At 40.8% G+C, this 16,578-nt stretch overlaps 2 protein-coding genes and 2 pseudogenes across 5 annotated transcripts; 3 read left to right on the forward strand and 1 right to left on the reverse strand.

Annotated features, from left to right (window-relative positions):
* Positions 1-379: 379 nt before the first annotated feature.
* On the reverse strand, positions 380-2,964 carry AT1G43245 (SET domain-containing protein). Of its 2 annotated transcripts, NM_001333210.1 has the most exons (4): positions 1,989-2,870; positions 1,796-1,894; positions 957-1,664; positions 380-609 (listed from the first exon to the last, which is right to left on the reverse strand). In NM_001333210.1, the coding sequence occupies exons 1-4, from the start codon at positions 2,751-2,753 to the stop codon at positions 460-462; spliced, it is 1,722 nt and encodes a 573-aa protein (NP_001322450.1). In that variant the 5' UTR covers positions 2,754-2,870; the 3' UTR covers positions 380-459. The 2 variants fall into 2 exon arrangements, with proteins under 2 accessions (NP_001322450.1, NP_683372.2); NM_148531.3 differs by having other exon boundaries at positions 419-1,664; positions 1,989-2,964.
* A 429-nt stretch (positions 2,965-3,393) lies between these two features.
* AT1G43250 lies at positions 3,394-8,708 on the forward strand (annotated as a pseudogene; the record flags this gene model as incomplete). Its single annotated transcript has 1 exon — positions 3,394-8,708.
* Positions 8,709-10,122: 1,414 nt separating this feature from the next.
* On the forward strand, positions 10,123-11,104 carry AT1G43260 (hAT transposon superfamily protein; the record flags this gene model as incomplete). The annotated part of the gene is made up of 2 exons (NM_103475.1): positions 10,123-10,210; positions 10,308-11,104. The coding sequence occupies 2 exons, from the start codon at positions 10,123-10,125 to the stop codon at positions 11,102-11,104; spliced, it is 885 nt and encodes a 294-aa protein (NP_175015.1).
* A 716-nt stretch (positions 11,105-11,820) lies between these two features.
* On the forward strand, positions 11,821-16,232 carry AT1G43270 (annotated as a pseudogene; the record flags this gene model as incomplete). Its single annotated transcript has 1 exon — positions 11,821-16,232.
* Positions 16,233-16,578: the final 346 nt, after the last annotated feature.

Raw genomic sequence — 16,578 nt, forward strand, 5'->3', positions numbered from 1 at the left:
TAGTCCTTAATTTGTCACAAAAAAAGTCTTTGAATAGTGGCTAATATTTGAGACCGAAAAAATAATCTCAAAATGCTGGCCCTTAGCTTTTAAAGTTTTATTTTTCTCTTTTAAGACTTTGGTTTGGTTTTATATTAGAGAATTTCCATAAATAAATGAAAAAAGATCTTAATTTTTCATCTCCAGTCTCTACTTTGGATGTTTAACTATTTTCTAACATATTCATGTGCCTTTTTAGTTATGTAATATTTAATAAAAAATTACAGTGTTTAACTATTTTCTAACTATTTTCATGTGCTTTTTTAGTTATGCAAACAGCAAACCGGAGTAAAAATAAAGCAGATCTTCTTTGAAACATCAAACCGGAGTTTTCTTATTTTAAGTTGTAACATCAAACTGGAGTTTTCTTATCACTTGTGGAATCTAATGGAATGCTTCATTAGCTTTGGACACTCTTCTTCAATCATGAAAATGGTACAACATTCCAGTAGTAGATGCTTTCAGATCAGGTAGATGGCTAAGGGGTAAGCTCTCTAGTTTCTCAAATGGGATGATAATACCTACCTGCCCTTCAGTAGCTTCTTCTTCCTTGATTATAACCTTTAGTTGCTTTGAGGAACAAACAACAGACAAGTCAAATCCTTTAGACCATTGCCACAATACTTTGATTTGCTTAATTCCATTTCGTAATCATAACCCATTTCGTAAATTTAATTGTTAATATAAGAAAAATATATGATTTTGGCATTCATCTATGGCCAATTTTGCTGTGAATACATACTTCCTTGTATCTATTTAACAGGTAACACAAATCATATACCACCGATTCCTCAACTTAAGCAAACGGCAGATCACAATCGGAATCGAGACACCAAATGTGATTTCTGACCGTAACATAAATCAGTCAGAAGGTCTGCGTATAGTAAGCAGTGAGAAGAGAGTAAAAGTACGTTTACCGTTTGATCCTTACTCGATTCTTCTCTCTCGCCATTGGTCCTAGTCAAGCTGAAATCAACTGGACTCCTAAACTTTTCCAGGTAAGGGCAACCGCGAGTGAGGAAACTCCATGTGACTTGTGAGATGTCTCTGACACAACTCAGAATCTGCCTAGACTTTTCTTTGATATCTCTGTGTGAATTAGAGGTTTCAAGCATAAGACATTTCGTGCATTTGACATCAGATTCTACAGATAATTCCATCAAAAGCTTCGGGGCCAAATCAAACAATAATTCTCCAGCATTTTTCCAGAATTTTGCTGCAGATATAGCAAAAGAACGTTCCGCACAAAAGAGATGGTGAGAAACACCAGCAAGGAATAAAGAGTAGGCTGCACTTATCCTGCTCATGTCACAAACAATGCCAGTTTCAGAATCAATCGAACGGATTCTGTAAGCAGTAGCTAGAGTAATGTACGCATTCAGAGCAACGTAGTGACACGCATGTAACCGCAGACAATGAGGCTGTGAGTCTTCCTTGAACTGGATGCCGTGATGCAGAACACTCTCAATCATCTCACAACATGTTTTAGGATCGATATTGTCCGATAAAAAATCATCTATAGCTTCTTGGATATAATCATTCATCTTTCCCACTGCTTCATCTTTGTTAGTACTTCCATCAAAGTGACCAACGGTTGTCTTTTCACTCTCCAACGTAAGAACTCCCTAAATGGATGCATCATATAACGTTAACTATTTTAAACCACACACAACTAACTCAAACTCAGCCATTAATAAACTGAAATTTCACTAGCTTTTGATGTGAGACTACACCAAACAACAGTCACAATTGATACCTCTAAAATAGAGTCCACATAAGCTGGAGGTGAAGCTGCACATCGTCCACAGTTACACATAAATCGATATTTCGACCACAAATCTGACTGTCTCAATCCCTAAATGGTTAAAAAGGAATACACTTTTAATAAGATAAACAATCTAGAGAGTGATGATATCTCTAAAGCACAAGACTTTGGACATAGAACAAACCGTGGGTTGAAGTAAGTCAATATAAGATACAGTGATCTCTTCACCACTCTTAATCCTCTTGATACTTCTAACAATCAACTTTGGTCCATTTCCATTACCACTGTTCAAACTAGTACCACAAACTTGTTCCTGCAATTCTAAGTTTGACGATGTTTCTGTGTTGGTGACATGAACATCATGATACGACGTCCTGTTGTTGACGAAACGGTAACAAGAGTTTGGAGAGCAGCTATGGTTAATCCAAGAGAAGCTTGAATTATAGAGAGCGATTCCAAGAGCTAGTCCGTTGCTATCGTGCACCTCAACGGCGTTTGTTAGCACAGCACATATAGCTGCTTCTTCCAACTCTGTGTTTTTCCGGTTTGATCTAATAACGGTGGCTATGAAGTTGGCGGCGTGGTGAATAGCGACGGAGATGGAAGGATCAGCCATGAGGAGGTGGTGATTAGTGAGAAGGTTGTTAAGACGGTGGGGAGATGAGGAAGTGTCGACGGCGGTGGAATTGAGGAGATGGAGAGATGTACGGATGTCGGAGGGGAGGATTGGTGTTATCTCCGGTGGGAATTGAGGGGAATTGGTGAATGAATCGGTGAGGGAGCATGCGGCGGAGCAGTAGAGAGGTTGCGGCGGAGATGGGGGGAGAAGGGAGAAGCAGGAGGAGCAGTGAGAGGAGAGGAATGAGTCGTAGAGAGAGGAAGCGAGTGGAGAGAGTGGCGGAAATAGATCTGTGCGGATTTCGATATCCTCCGCCGCGCGTATCTCCATCTCCGCCGTATGTCACCGGTTTGATATTTTGCCGGTTTTACTATGTTAGCTACGACGTCGTTTAAATGGAGAGAAAGCAAATTAAACGACGTCGTTGTAGATTGTGTTGGACTGTTGGTAACGTTAGTCCAAATTGGAGTTTATGAATTTTTTAGATTTAAAAAAATAAATAACGTAATTTAATATTGTTGTACTATTTCGGTTGTCTCCGGGGAAGAAGAGATGAGCGGCGGTAGGGTTTTGGCGATTGGGGATCAAGATGCGACTATGGATGAGGTTGGGCGGCCACCGGGGGAGTTATCGGCGAGCTCTTCACTGTGGTTGGAGAAAGTGAAGGGCAGTGTTGGTGGTGGTCTACCGGTTCCAGAAAGGGCTATTGATGATGAGTTTGTTAAGTCGAGGATGAGAGTGGAGTTCCCAAATGGTGCTAGAGGGGAGCCGGTCATTACCATTGATCAAGAGGTTGTGGATGCTATGAATGCGTTATGGAAACACTGTATGATCGTAAAAGTCTTAGGTCGACATGTTCCTATAGCAGCGCTGAGTAGAAAGTTACGTGAGTTGTGGAAACTGGCGGATGGGATGTATGTTGTTGATCTCCCGTGACAGTTTTTTATGGTGCGTTTTGACAGAGAGGAGGACTATATGGCGGCAGTGACAGGTGGTCCATGGAGATTGTTTGGGAGTATCCTAATGGTCCAAGCGTGGACGCCGGAGTTCAATCCGTTGAGAGATGAAATTGTCACTACACCGATATGGGTGAGAGTTTCAAATCTGCCGGTTACCTTCTATCACCAGTTGATTCTGATGGGAATAGCAGGAGGGCTAGGACGGCCAGTCAGAGTTGATATGACTACTTTGAATCGGGAGAGAGGAAGGTTCGCGAGGGTTTGTGTGGAGGTGGATTTGAAGGAGCCGTTAAAAGGAACAGTGTTGGTGAACGGGGAGAGGTATTTTGTTTCATATGAAGGCTTAGGTCATATCTGTCCGACCTGTGGAATCTTTGGTCATCTAGTGAGTGCGTGTCCTCAGAAGTTGTCGGAGGCAATGGCTCAGATGAGTACACCAGATGGTAGAGGGGTGTCGGGTCAAGGGGAGCAGAGTAATGATGGGTTCACGGCCGTAAGGAGATCGGGAAGAAGAATGGAGTCTCCGGTGACGCCGGTTATTTTCGCGGCGGGGGGACAGGAGAAAATTACGGAACGTACTAACGGAGTAAATGCGCGAATCTCGAGATCAGGGGATATTGCCATATCGAATAGCTTCAGTGGCTTAATGGAGGATTCGGTGGAGGAGATAAGGGAAGTGAGGGGATCGCAGGGGATTGATAAGGAGAATGCTAATATTAACGTCCCGCAGGTTTTGGAAAGTTTGGAAAAGAACAAGGAAGGTTCTAATTCTAAGCGGGAATTTCGAGTTCAGAAGGAGAATAAAGTTGCGGATTTGGGCAAGAGGAATGTTGGGCCGAGAAGTGGGAAGAGTAGTGGGCCAAGGAAAGGACCCAGAACGAATATGCATGTCAGGGATTAGTTTTTGGCCCATTACAGGGGGAGAGAGACATGATTTCTCGCGGAAAGAGGTTGAGAACAGAGTCGGACTGTGTTGGCAGAGCTGGAGGGGCCTTCATGGGTAGTGGTACGAATCTGAGTCTGGATAAGAGACCAATGCAAGAAAATTTAATGTCGAGTGACATAGAGGGAGAGAGGCTGGATATGGTGAGGGAGCCACTCTCAGAGATGCAGACGGATACGGTAGACCTTGGAGTCATTGGGAATGACGAATAACAGGTTGCCCCGGTGTTTCAACGAAACTATAAGATTATCATCATGAAGTGCCTATTCTGGAATTGCCGGGGGGGCGAATAAACCCAGTTTTCGACGTTCAATTCGATATATGTTAAAGAAGTATGAGACAAACATGATTGCTCTGTTTGAGACACATGCGGAGGGTGTGCAAGCGAGTAGAATTTGTCAAAGGTTGGGATTGGAAAATTCTTTTCGTGTGGATGCGACAGGACAGAGTGGTGGGTTGTGGCTGCTCTGGAGATCTAGTGTGGGTCAAGTAGATGTGGTTGCTTCATCGAATCAATTCATCTATGTCAAAATAACTAATGCGGAGGAGGTCATTAATTTGGTTGCTGTGTATGCGGCTCCAACGGTGACTCGTAGGAGTGGTTTATGGGGGGAGTTACGGGATATCATTGGCGGGTTAGAAGGGCCTTTGATTATTGGTGGTGACTTCAATACAATTTTACGGTTGGATGAGCGAACAGGGGGAAATGGTAGACTATCGCCAGATTCTTTGTTCTTTGGTGACTGGATCAATGAACTTTCTTTAATTGACATGGGATTTAAAGGCAATAAGTTCACTTGGAAGAGAGGTCGTGTAGAGAGTAATTTTGTAGCAAAAAGACTTGATCGAGTGTTCTGTTGTGCACATGCTAGATTGAAGTGGCATGAGGCTGTGGTCTCGCACCTCCCTTTCTTCTCTTCGGATCATGCGCCTCTCTATCTCCAATTGGCTCTGAACCAAACTATGGATCCGAGAAGGAGACTGTTTTGTTTTAAGGCAGCTTGGTTGAGTCATGAGTGCTTCAAAGAGATGGTTCAGATTTCGTGGGATTTGAATCTAACGACTCCAGTGGCGCTGCAGAAGTTGCAGGGGAAGCTCCGGATTTGGAATAAGGAAGTGTTTGGTGCGATTAATACTCGGAAAGAGAAGACAGTGAGACAGCTTAAGGAGGTCCAAGATCTTTTAGATGTTACACAGTCTGATGCTTTATTAATGAAGGAGGAGCAGCTTTTCAAAGAGTTTGATACAATTTTAGAGCAAGAGGAGACTATTTGGTTCCAAAAATCGCGTGAAAAGTTTATTTCCTTGGGGGATCGAAATACTACTTTCTTTCACACCTCGACAATCATTCGGAGGAGGAGAAATCGAATTGAGAGCTTGAAAGATGATGAGGATAAGTGGATCTCAGACAAAGAGGAGTTGGAGAGGTTGGCTGTAGCTTATTATACACGGTTATACCCTCTTGTGGATGTTAGTGAAGTGCGAGAGAGGTTACCAACTGGAGGTTTTACGGGTTTGTCTACATTCGAGAAGGAACAGTTGGATAAGCCGTTTACTCTTGAGGAGGTAGTGGTGGCAGTCAAGAGTATGGGGAGGTTTAAAGCGCCTGGTCCTGACGGTTTCCAGCCGGTATTTTATCAAGAATGCTGGGAGATAGTTGGCAGTTCAGTTACTCGCTTTGTGCTGGATTTTTTTGAATCCGGTATATTACCGCAGTCCACTAATGATGCTTTGTTGGTTCTCATTCCGAAAGTGTTGAAGCCGGAGAAGATTACACAATTTCGACCAATAAGTCTGTGTAATGTATTGTTTAAAGTAATAACGAAGATGATGGTCATTAGGCTTAAGAGTGTGATCTCTAAGCTAATTGGACCAGCTCAAGCGAGTTTCATCCCTGGGAGGTTAAGCATCGATAATATAGTAGTCGTGCAAGAAGCGGTTCACTCTATGAGACGTAAGAAAGGGCGTAAGGGGTGGATGTTGCTGAAACTGGATTTGGAGAAAGCATATGACCGAATTAGATGGGATTTTCTCGAAGAGACTCTACAGGCAGCGGGTTTGTCTAGTGGGTGGACGCGACGAATAATGGAATGTGTTGCAAATCCGGCAATGAGTCTCTTATGGAATGGTGAGAAGACAGAGTCTTTCAAGCCAGCCCGTGGACTCCGCCAAGGAGACCCGCTCTCTCCGTATTTGTTTGTGCTTTGTATGGAGAGGCTTTGTCAACTTATTGATTTTGAGGTGGGAAATAAGAACTGGAAACCAATTAATCTTTCGAGAGGTGGCCCGAAGATATCCCATGTTTGTTTTGCGGATGATCTTATTCTTTTTGCGGAGGCATCGGTAGTGCAAATAAGAGTGATTAGAAGGGTGTTGGAGAGGTTCTGCCTATCTTCGGGATAGAAAGTGAGTTTAGAGAAGTCTAAAATCTTTTTCTCGAGTAATGTTAGCCGTGATATGGAGAGGTTAATTACTGTGGAGAGCGGAATTGGGTCGACTAGAGATTTGGGCAAATACTTAGGTATGCCAATCTTGCAAAAAAGAATTAACAAGGAGACTTATGGAGAAGTGTTGGAGAAAGTAAATTCAAGACTCGCAGGATGGAAGTCTCGGACCTTGAGTTTGGCGGGACGAATTACATTAATGAAAGCGGTGTTATCTTCAATTCCGGTTCACTCTATGAGTTCAATTATCTTGCCTGAATCTACTTTGGAAAGCTTGGACAAGGTGTCAAGGACTCTCTTGTGGGGAGGGACGACAGATAAGCGAAAGCTACACTTATTAGCTTGGAAAAAAATTTGCAAACCAAAGGAGGAAGGGGGTTTGGGAGTAAGAGGATCACGGGACATGAATAAAGCTCTCGTTGCTAAGGTTGGTTGGAGGTTACTTGGTGATGACAAGAGTTTATGGGCACGAGTATTACGGAGTAAATACAAAGTGGGTGAGGTGCTGAATCATTCGTGGTTGGTTCCTAAAAGCCATTGGTCATCGACTTGGAGGAGTATCAGTACCGGGTTGAGAGAGGTGGTTACTTGCGGGTTGGGATGGGTTCCTGGTGATGGTAGTTCTATTAATTTCTGGTTAGACAAATGGTTGCTGAACACGTCATTGTTGTCGCATGCTACACGCACAATTCCAGTGGTAGAAATTAATAAGAAAGTGGAGGAGTATTGGTGTGATGGTGCAGGTTGGAACACACGAGTTCTCTCTTTGTACCTGCCGATGAGTATTATACATAGGTTATATGCGGTGGTGATTAAAGGTTGCCCTGGAGTGCGAGACACGATTTCTTGGACAGGGACTTCCAAGGGTGAGTTCACAGTGAGCTCGGCCTATGCGATGTTGACAGCTGATGGGGATCCGCGACCATGCATGGCGAAGTTCTTTCAACAGGTTTGGGCTGTGGTGGCACAGGAGAGAGTGCGTGTTTTCCTTTGGCTTGTTGAAAACAAGGTTATTATGACGAATGTTGAGAGAGTCCGGAGGCATATGGGGGAGAGTGAATTATGTCCAGTTTGTCAAGGAGCGATGGAAACAACGATTCATGTACTTAGGGACTGCCCGGCGATGTCTGGAGTTTGGTTACGCTTGGTACCGAGATCTCGGAGGCGCATCTTCTTCACACAAAGCCTTTTGGAGTGGTTATATGATAATCTCAGATCACGAGGGGGGTTAGATGGTCAAGAATGGGGCTCTCTTTTCAGTATTGCGGTTTGGTGGGCATGGAAGTGGAGGTGTGGGAATGTGTTCGGGGAGCAGGGGAGATGTAGAGATCGAGTACAATTCTTGAAGGAGCTAGCCAAAGATACGATACGTTCTCACCACATGAGTCGGGGAAGTTCACGGAGAGGGGTAACGAGTGCGCAGGTCATACGATGGCAGCTACCTAGTCTTGGATGGGTTAAGCTTTCGACTGATGGTGCTTCTCATGGCAACCCGGGTCTAGCAACCGCGGGCGGAGTGATACGTGGAGAAGAAGATGAGTGGTTAGGTGGGTTTGCGTTGAACATAGGCATCTGTTCGGCTCCCATGGCGGAGTTATGGGGAGTGTACTATGGTTTAGTCATAGCCTGGGAGAGAGGCTTTCGACGGGTGGAGCTGGAGGTGGACTCTAAGTTGGTTGTGGGGTTCTTACAAACAGGGGTGACTGAAATGCATCCGCTGTCTTTTCTGGTACGTTTGTGCCATGGCTTTATCTCACGGGACTGGTTAGTCCGGGTTACTCATGTGTATAGGGAAGCTAATCGTCTTGCCGATGGATTAGCAAACTATGCGTTCTCTTTAGATTTTGGTTTTCTTTCTCTTGATGTTTGTCCCGAATCTGTTCTTTCGATCATGTTCGAGGATGTTAATGGGTCTGGTGTCCCTCGTACTATTCGTTTGTAATTTCTTTTATTTAGTTCTTAATAAATTGGGAGGAGTTTATTGACTCCCCTTCCCACACCAAAAAAAAAAAAATTAGTTTTGTATACAAATTTTAATTTTAATACTTAAAAATATATTAGATATTTTCAGTGTTCAGAAAATCATTTTAGACGGCTGCCTAAACGACGCCTAGGCGCCAAGCAATGGTTGTCTATTCCGATTTTATTGTAATCGGCTTTAATAGGCAGACATGTTGGATGTGCGAGTTTGACTGTGGTTAGGCAGAATTAATCAGTTTAGTCCGCCTAATTTTTTTTCTTTTTTCAATAACTTTTCTAAACGACTTCATTTTTTGGCTTTTAATCTAATTTTTCAAATTACGTCGTTTTTGGCTAACCTAAAAGGAAGAAAAACGCCTCCCAAAAGACCAAAAAATTGTAGACATTATACAAGTCGTGTTCTTCTTTATTGTTTTTGAATTTTGTCAATTCCGTAGAGAGACTCTGGTTGCTTCTCAATCGGTGTTTATATTATTATATAAAGTATGATTTTCAAAGTTACTAACTCATAGGATTGTGCTACATGTCAAGTCAAACTAGCAAATGTTTACATGTGTCCTTCAATACTTTATTTATTAATTTTAACTCATTTAATATTAATTTACATGATGTAAAATTAACTTACGAGATTACGGCATATATAAAAAATATAGTTTCAACAATGTTTGGTTTCTAAATATTTTTGTGGATTTCTGTTTTTTTATATATATTAATTATGCTTTGTTAATTGTTAATTATTTTTAATACTAACTAGGATATAGATTTGATATGTCATAAATATTATTTTGATATGAAAATGTTATCACTTAAAATGATGTGTGTAGAATTTAAATCTAGTTTATTATGATGACATAGATAGTTAAACTGTATTACAAAATTGAATGTGTCAGATAGAATTTTATTTTTTCTTTTTCTAGATACTAAATTAAACATAGAATAAGGATCGGTTACTATTTAGAATTCAAATATTATTGATAAGATTGAGTTTGTATAATTGTGGTTCGTCTCTTTTATGTTGTCTGGTTTCTTTTCTTTCACGTCTATAGATTATGGCTTCATCATCGGCAACAGCTAGATTCTATATCAGTTGTAGAGACTACAAATTTACAGAGAAAATCAAATGATGTTGGCTGGGAATTTGGAATGTTGATAAATCCCAACAATTTGGACAAAATGAAATGCAAATTATCGTATGGGGAAAGGAGTTTTCAGGAGGAATCTATAGACTAAAGCAACATGTTGCGAGAATACAAGGGAATGTTGCAGCTTGTCCAAAATCATCCAAAAAAGACCAAAAAAAATGCAAGTTAGCAATTCTAGAAGCACAAAACAAAAAGAAAAGAGTTCGGATGACAGATTTAGAAACTCGAAAGATGGTAAATGTTGATGGAAAACGAGAGGAGGATGAAGAAGTAATTGAAGTAGAAGGAATGGGAGCAAACAAAAGTGCTCGCATGCTTGGTCCTATTGATAGATACTACATGCATCAATCCTGAAATTCATAAAGGTACAATATTGACACCACATCAACAACATATCAAGAATCTCCTTGCAAAAGAAAGATTACATGTGGTACATCAATATGTTGCTAGATGGGTGTATTCTCATGGCATTCCTTTTAATGCTATTGCAAATGATGATTTAAGAAGAATGCTTGAAGTCGCTGGACAGTTTGGACCAGGTGTTACTCCTCCTAGTCAATATCAGTTGAGGGAGCCTTTGTTAAAAGAAGAGGTTGTTCGAATGAAAGGTTTGATGGAAGAACAAGAAGATGAGTGGAGAGTTAATGGATGTTCCGTAACGACAGATTCTTGGTCGGATAGAAAAAGAAGGTCAATCATGAATTTGTGTATCAACTGCAAAGAAGGTACAATGTTTCTCTCTTCTAAAGATTGCTTTGATGATTCCCATACGGGTGAATATATCTTTGCATATGTCAATGAGTACTGCATCAAAAATTTAGGTGGAGATCATGTTGTTCAAGTAGTAACGAACAATGCCACTAACAACATAACTGCTGCAAAGTTGTTAAAGGAGGTAAGACCCACCATATTTTGGACTTTTTGTGCAACTCACACAATAAATCTGATGGTAGAAGGTATTTCTAAACTTGCTATGTCTGACGAAATAGTTAAAATGGCCAAAGCGTTTACCATTTTTATATACGCTCATCACCAGACCTTGTCCATGATGAGGAGTTTTACCAAGAGAAGAGATATTGTGAGGCCTGGAATAATTGGATTTGCATCGGCTTTTCGTACTTTGAAAAGTTTGGTAGAGAAGGAAGAAAATTTAAAGGTAAAAAGAAAAAAAAAGAAAAAGCTCTCGAAGGCGACGACGATGGTGGTACTCTAGGGTTTTGTGACCCAACAATGAGGGGTTGGATCTGGGCTGATTTTTTTTGGTTTTCTGTGGAATTATATCGATTTTTCATTGGTTTATTAGAGGATAGTGCTATCCTGAAGGTTCTCGGACTGACAGAGAAGAGATTTCGTCATGTTTCCTTGGGATTTTCTTTTAAGAGGTTGCAAGTATGGAATGTTGAATTTCAAGGCCGATCTGGGTTGATGAGGAAAAGATTACGATATCTTTTTTGGGCTTTTCTTCAGATTGGATCTGTCTTTGATTGGCGATTTGGATTGATGGATTTTATCTTTTTTCCCTTTTTCTTCTTCGTTGGTGTGTGGATTCTTAGGAGATGGTTTAGGCAATGTTCCTGCTAGTTGATTCTTCGGAGTTGTGCGAATCTTAATTTGGTATCTCCATTGGCTTCTTTTGATTTTGTTTCCATGGTCTTTCAGAGTCAGATTGCGTTTTTTATGATTCTCCGCGATTCGTTCAGAGATATGATTGCAAGTTTGAAATCCTGCTCTTTGTGTTCACGGGGATTTTCAGAACGTTTTTTTTGGGATTGTGATTTGGGGAGTTATGATGGTGTCGTGGAGAGGCTGTATAAAAGGGGAGAGGTCTTCTCGTTTCTAAGACATCTCACATCCCAGTTTTTTTCTTCTCTTGTTTTAAACAGCTTTCAGTTTACGATTTCTGTTTTCTCTTGGAGAGTGGATTGGTTAAGAAGATTTACTATGTCTCAATCGGGTCTTGTGAGCAATGTCCAAATTCCAAGGAGGAAGATCAAGATTTCTCACTTTGATAACTCGGCCTTGATTGCGGGTTACTCAAAAACCCTCATTGGGCGCTGTATGAATCCTCAAAGGCAAGACATGAAGACACTGTTGTTCATGCTTCCTCGTATCTAGCAGTTGGAGGGGAAGGTTGTGGGTGCAGATTTGGGGCTAGGCCGGTTTCAATTCGACTTTGAAACAGAGGAGGATATTGTTGATGTTTTAAAAATGGAACCTCTCCATTTTGACCATTTGATGGTTTCTCTGGTGCGTTGGAGACCTTCTATAGATCCAGCTTATCCATCCTCTTTAACTTTCTGGATCCGTGTTCTTGGTGTTCCGATTCAATATTGGGCGGAAACAACTTTTAATGACATTGGTGCAGCGTTGGGTGAGGTCAAAGCAGTGGATGTTGATGGTGGCCGCGTTCAGGTGGAGCTAAATGGGTTCATGCCGTTGTGTTTTGATACGGAGGTGGAGTTTAGCAGTGGAGAGAAAACCACTATGTTCTTGTGTTACGAAAGATTGTTTGGGTTTGTAAGAGTTTGTTTCATGATGAGTCAAAGTGTGCCTTCAACATGGTTCCAAATCCAGCAGTGATGTCTCAAGCTCCAAGACAAAAGGCAGAGCTACATAAAGAGAGTCAAAATTTGAGCTTTAGGGGAGCGGTAACAAATGAGTTAGGGGCTGAAACACGTCAAGTTTAGAGGGTTCAAGGCAGTTCTTTAAGGAAGCCTGCCGCAGGTCATCACAAGGAGGTTCGAAATCGGTATCAAAATGGTTCACATAATGGGGCAGGCTCCTCTCGTCAACCAAGGTTTCTCAATTATCTGAAGTATGCTGAATTTAGGGACGCTCGAGCTGGAGCTCAGGAAAGGAAGGGGAAGCATACAGAGGTGTTATCTGAGCAGGTGCTTTCTGAGCTTCCAGTGGCTGTGGAGAGAGGAAATTCAAAGCAGGTCCAGAAAGCTCTTTTTACGTCCGAGGTGTCGGAGATTTCTGGTTGCTTGGAGTCAGAACCGGCGATTCAAGAGTGGCAGGATCCATCAAAGGCTTCAGAGGAGGTGGCAGTTTTGGCTTCTGCAGGGCTGGAGCAGATTTCTTCTGGGGGTGTTGTTTCAGTTTCAGAACCTCTTGAGGTCTCCAATTTGCAGGGGGTTTTGAAGAGCAAATGGCAGAAGATGAGGTCGATGAAGATGATCTGTTATTGGAGGATGGATTAGTGAATCCGGCTGATCATGTGGATGCTATGGAGGAGTATGAAAGTGAAGAGTTTAGAGGGTCCGAGGTGAAAGATGACGGCCAGCTAGATCAAGAAGTTGAGGATTGTGTTGATCATGTTGGGGAAGTGTATTAGGAGGATGCTGTGGATATGGAGTATGAGGAAAAAGAAGGAGATGTTGGGAAAGGGCGCAACCTGAAAGGTGTTGCAGCTATGAAAGGAATAAGTTCCAAAAAGAGGAATGTTCAATTGTTCTCATCGTCACGGAAGCGGTTTGCACCGAAAGGGAGTGATCAATTAATTGAGGGAGCTGAGCCGAAGAACCGGGTCACGGGGAAGGCTGTGCGTGGTGGTGCTAAACCACCAAAACCAACGGTTGATAAATGAAGATTTTAAGCTGGAATTGTCAAGGGCTCGAGAATAAAGCAACAATCGGTTATCTTAGGGATTTATGGAAACAGCATCGGCCGGATTTTTTGTTTTTAATGGAAACAAAGCAATCTTCTTTATATATGGAAAAATTTGTCGGTCATTTTGGTTATAAAAATTTAAAAACGGTTGATCCTATTGGTTGTAGTGGCGGTTTAGCACTTTTTTATAATAATGATTTTAATGTTTCAATTCTTTTCGAAAGTAATCGTCTAATTGATGTTGCGACCAATTATAAAGGAAAAACTATTCACCTTACCTTTGTTTATGGGGATCCGGTTCCAAAAAAAGAGATTACGTATGGGAACGATTAACAAGAATTGGTGTCACTCGGGATACTCCTTGGCTTTTAATAGGTGATTTTAATGAGTTAAGAAATAATAATGAAAAAAGAGGTGGTAAGTTAAGACTTGCTTCAACGTTTATTCCTTTTAATTCAATGATTCAAGATTGTGGTATTCTGGAATTTCCATACCTTGGAGATTGGTTATCGTGGAGGGGTTGGCGAGACAAGAAACCAATACGGTGTCGGTTAGATAGGGCTTTAGCAAATGAAGAATGACATGATTTATTTTGCAATTCTTTTATTGAATATCTAACAATGTTAGCTTCAGATCATTCACCAGTAATTGCAACAATAGCAGATAAGATACCACGTGGCAAACAAAATTTCTGGTTTGAGAAAAGATGGATTGGTAAAGAAGGGTTATTAGAGGCAATTTCAAATGGCTGAAATTTAGATACCGGATCACGAGAGGGATGTTTTGTTGAAAAAATTACAAATTGTAGGCGGGCTATTTCTAAATGGCAAAAAGATTTATCTCCTTACGGACGAAAAACAATAGAGGAACTAAAGGCGGAATTAGATGCGGCACAAAGGGATGATACAGGAGCGCGAGAGGAGATTACGGAATTAACGTTACGATTGCAAGAAGCTTATCGTGATGAAGAACAATATTGGTATCAAAAGAGCCGGAGTTTGTGGATGAAATTAGGGGATAATAATTCAAAATATTTTCATGCGATAACCAAACAGAGACGAGCTAGGAATAGAATTACCGGCCTCCATGATGAACATGGGGCCTGGAATGTGGAAGATGATGATATCCAAATGGTTGCGGTTTCTTATTTTCAAAATTTGTTTTTAACTTCAAATCCTCAGGCTTTTGATGAAGCTTTGGGTGAAATTCAACCTCGGATAACTGAGCAAATTAATAATTTTCTCAAAGCCTCTGCGACGGAAATCGAGGTGAGAACGGCTTTATTTATGATACATCCGGAGAAGGCTCCCGGTCCTGATGGTATGACAGCTTTGTTTATTCAAAAAGCATGGGCTACTATTAAAACGGATTTGTTGACTTTGGTTAACTCGTTTTTAGAAGATGGATTTTTTGATAAACGGTTAAATACGACTAATATATGTTTGATTCCAAAAACGGAACGTCCAACACGGATGACAGAGTTAAGGCCGATCAGCCTTTGTAATGTTGGTTATAAAGTTATTTCCAAGATTATCTGTCAAAGACTGAAGACAGTCCTGCCAAATCTTATTTCGGAAACACAATCCGCTTTTGTCGAAGGACGACTGATTTCAGATAATATTCTTATTGCACAGGAGATGTTTCATGGGTTACGAACTAACCCATCCTGTAAAGGAAAGTTTATGGCTATTAAAACAGATATGAGTAAAGCTTATGACCGGGTGGAATGGAAATTTATTGAGGTTTTGTTAAGAAAGATGGGTTTCTGCGATAAATGGATTTCTTGGATTATGTGGTGTATAACAACAGTTCAATATAAGGTATTAATTAATGGACAACCTAAATGACTGATAATTCCGGAGAGGGGTTTAAGACAAGGGGATCCGTTCTCCCCATATTTATTTATTCTATGTACGGAGGTTTTAATAGCGAATATTCGAAAAGCTGAACATGGAAAATTAATTACGGGCATAAAGGTAGCCGCACCAAGTCCCCCAGTTTCTCATCTTCTGTTTGCGGATGATAGTTTATTTTTTTGTAAAGCTAATAAAGAACAATGTGAAACAATTCTAGGTATTTTAAAGCAATATGAAGCGGTTTCGGGTCAACAGATAAATTTTTCAAAATCTTCAATTCAGTTTGGTCATAAGGTTGATGAGTCCATTAAAGCGGAAATTCATTTAATTTTGGGCATTACTAACCTAGGTGGGATGGGTTCTAAAACTAAAATTTTCTCTTTTGTTAGAGAACGATTGCAGACTAGAATAAATGGATGGTCAGCCAAATTTCTATCCAAAGGCGGGAAAGAAGTTATGATCAAATCGGTAGCCGTGGCTTTACCAACTTACGTTATGTCTTGTTTTCGACTTCCGAAAACAATTACGTCCAAACTTACAAGTGCGGTTGCTAAGTTTTGGTGGAGTTCAAATGGTGATTCAAGAGGTATGCATTGGCTGGCTTGGAATAAAATGTGTAGTAGTAAAGCGGAAGGAGGGTTAGGATTTCAGAATGTAGATGATTTTAATTCGGCACTATTGGCGAAACAGTTATGGCGGCTGATAACGGTTCCAAACTCTCTTTTTGCAAAGGTATTCAAAGGAAGATATTTTCGACAATCCAATCCACTGGATAATATAAAATCATATTCCCCATCTTATGGTTGGAGAAGTATGATTTCAGCTAGATCTCTGGTTCATAAAGGGCTTATCAAAAGAGTCGGTTCTGGGGCTTATTATTTTTATAAGGATTCGAATATCCAATTCGACCGAGATGTCATTACTGCTACTTTCAAATATGTGGATGTCTTTTTTCCAAATGATCTTAATACTCAGACGTATCGCATCAACACTGAACTTACAAAGTATACAAAAAAAAAGAGGGGAACTTTGGACATCCAACCGCCATTATAGGATGTTCTAAGAATGAAGAGAATTATGATCCAGGTTTGTTTTGTTATTATTTTTAATTCTAAATATGTTCCATGTACAATTTACTAATAAATTAAACTTATGTTTGTTCAGTTCAATGGTGAAATTTTTATGGAGTTGAAATTCCCTAACTACAAACAATGGCAAA

The sequence above is a fragment of the Arabidopsis thaliana genome, assembly GCF_000001735.4.
Source record: "Arabidopsis thaliana chromosome 1 sequence".
Classification (NCBI taxonomy): Eukaryota; Viridiplantae; Streptophyta; class Magnoliopsida; order Brassicales; family Brassicaceae; genus Arabidopsis; species Arabidopsis thaliana.

Bases quoted from the DNA above. Each gene is read 5' to 3' on its own strand.
- AT1G43245 (NM_001333210.1), bottom strand. From the start codon at position 2,753: ATGGAGATACGCGCGGCGGAGGATATCGAAATCCGCACAGATCTATTT. The intron at 1,895-1,988 runs GTTTGTTCTATG...TTAACCATTTAG, and splicing joins TTGACTTACTTCAACCCACG to GGATTGAGACAGTCAGATTT. The intron at 1,665-1,795 runs GTATCAATTGTG...GCATCCATTTAG, and splicing joins ATGTGGACTCTATTTTAGAG to GGAGTTCTTACGTTGGAGAG.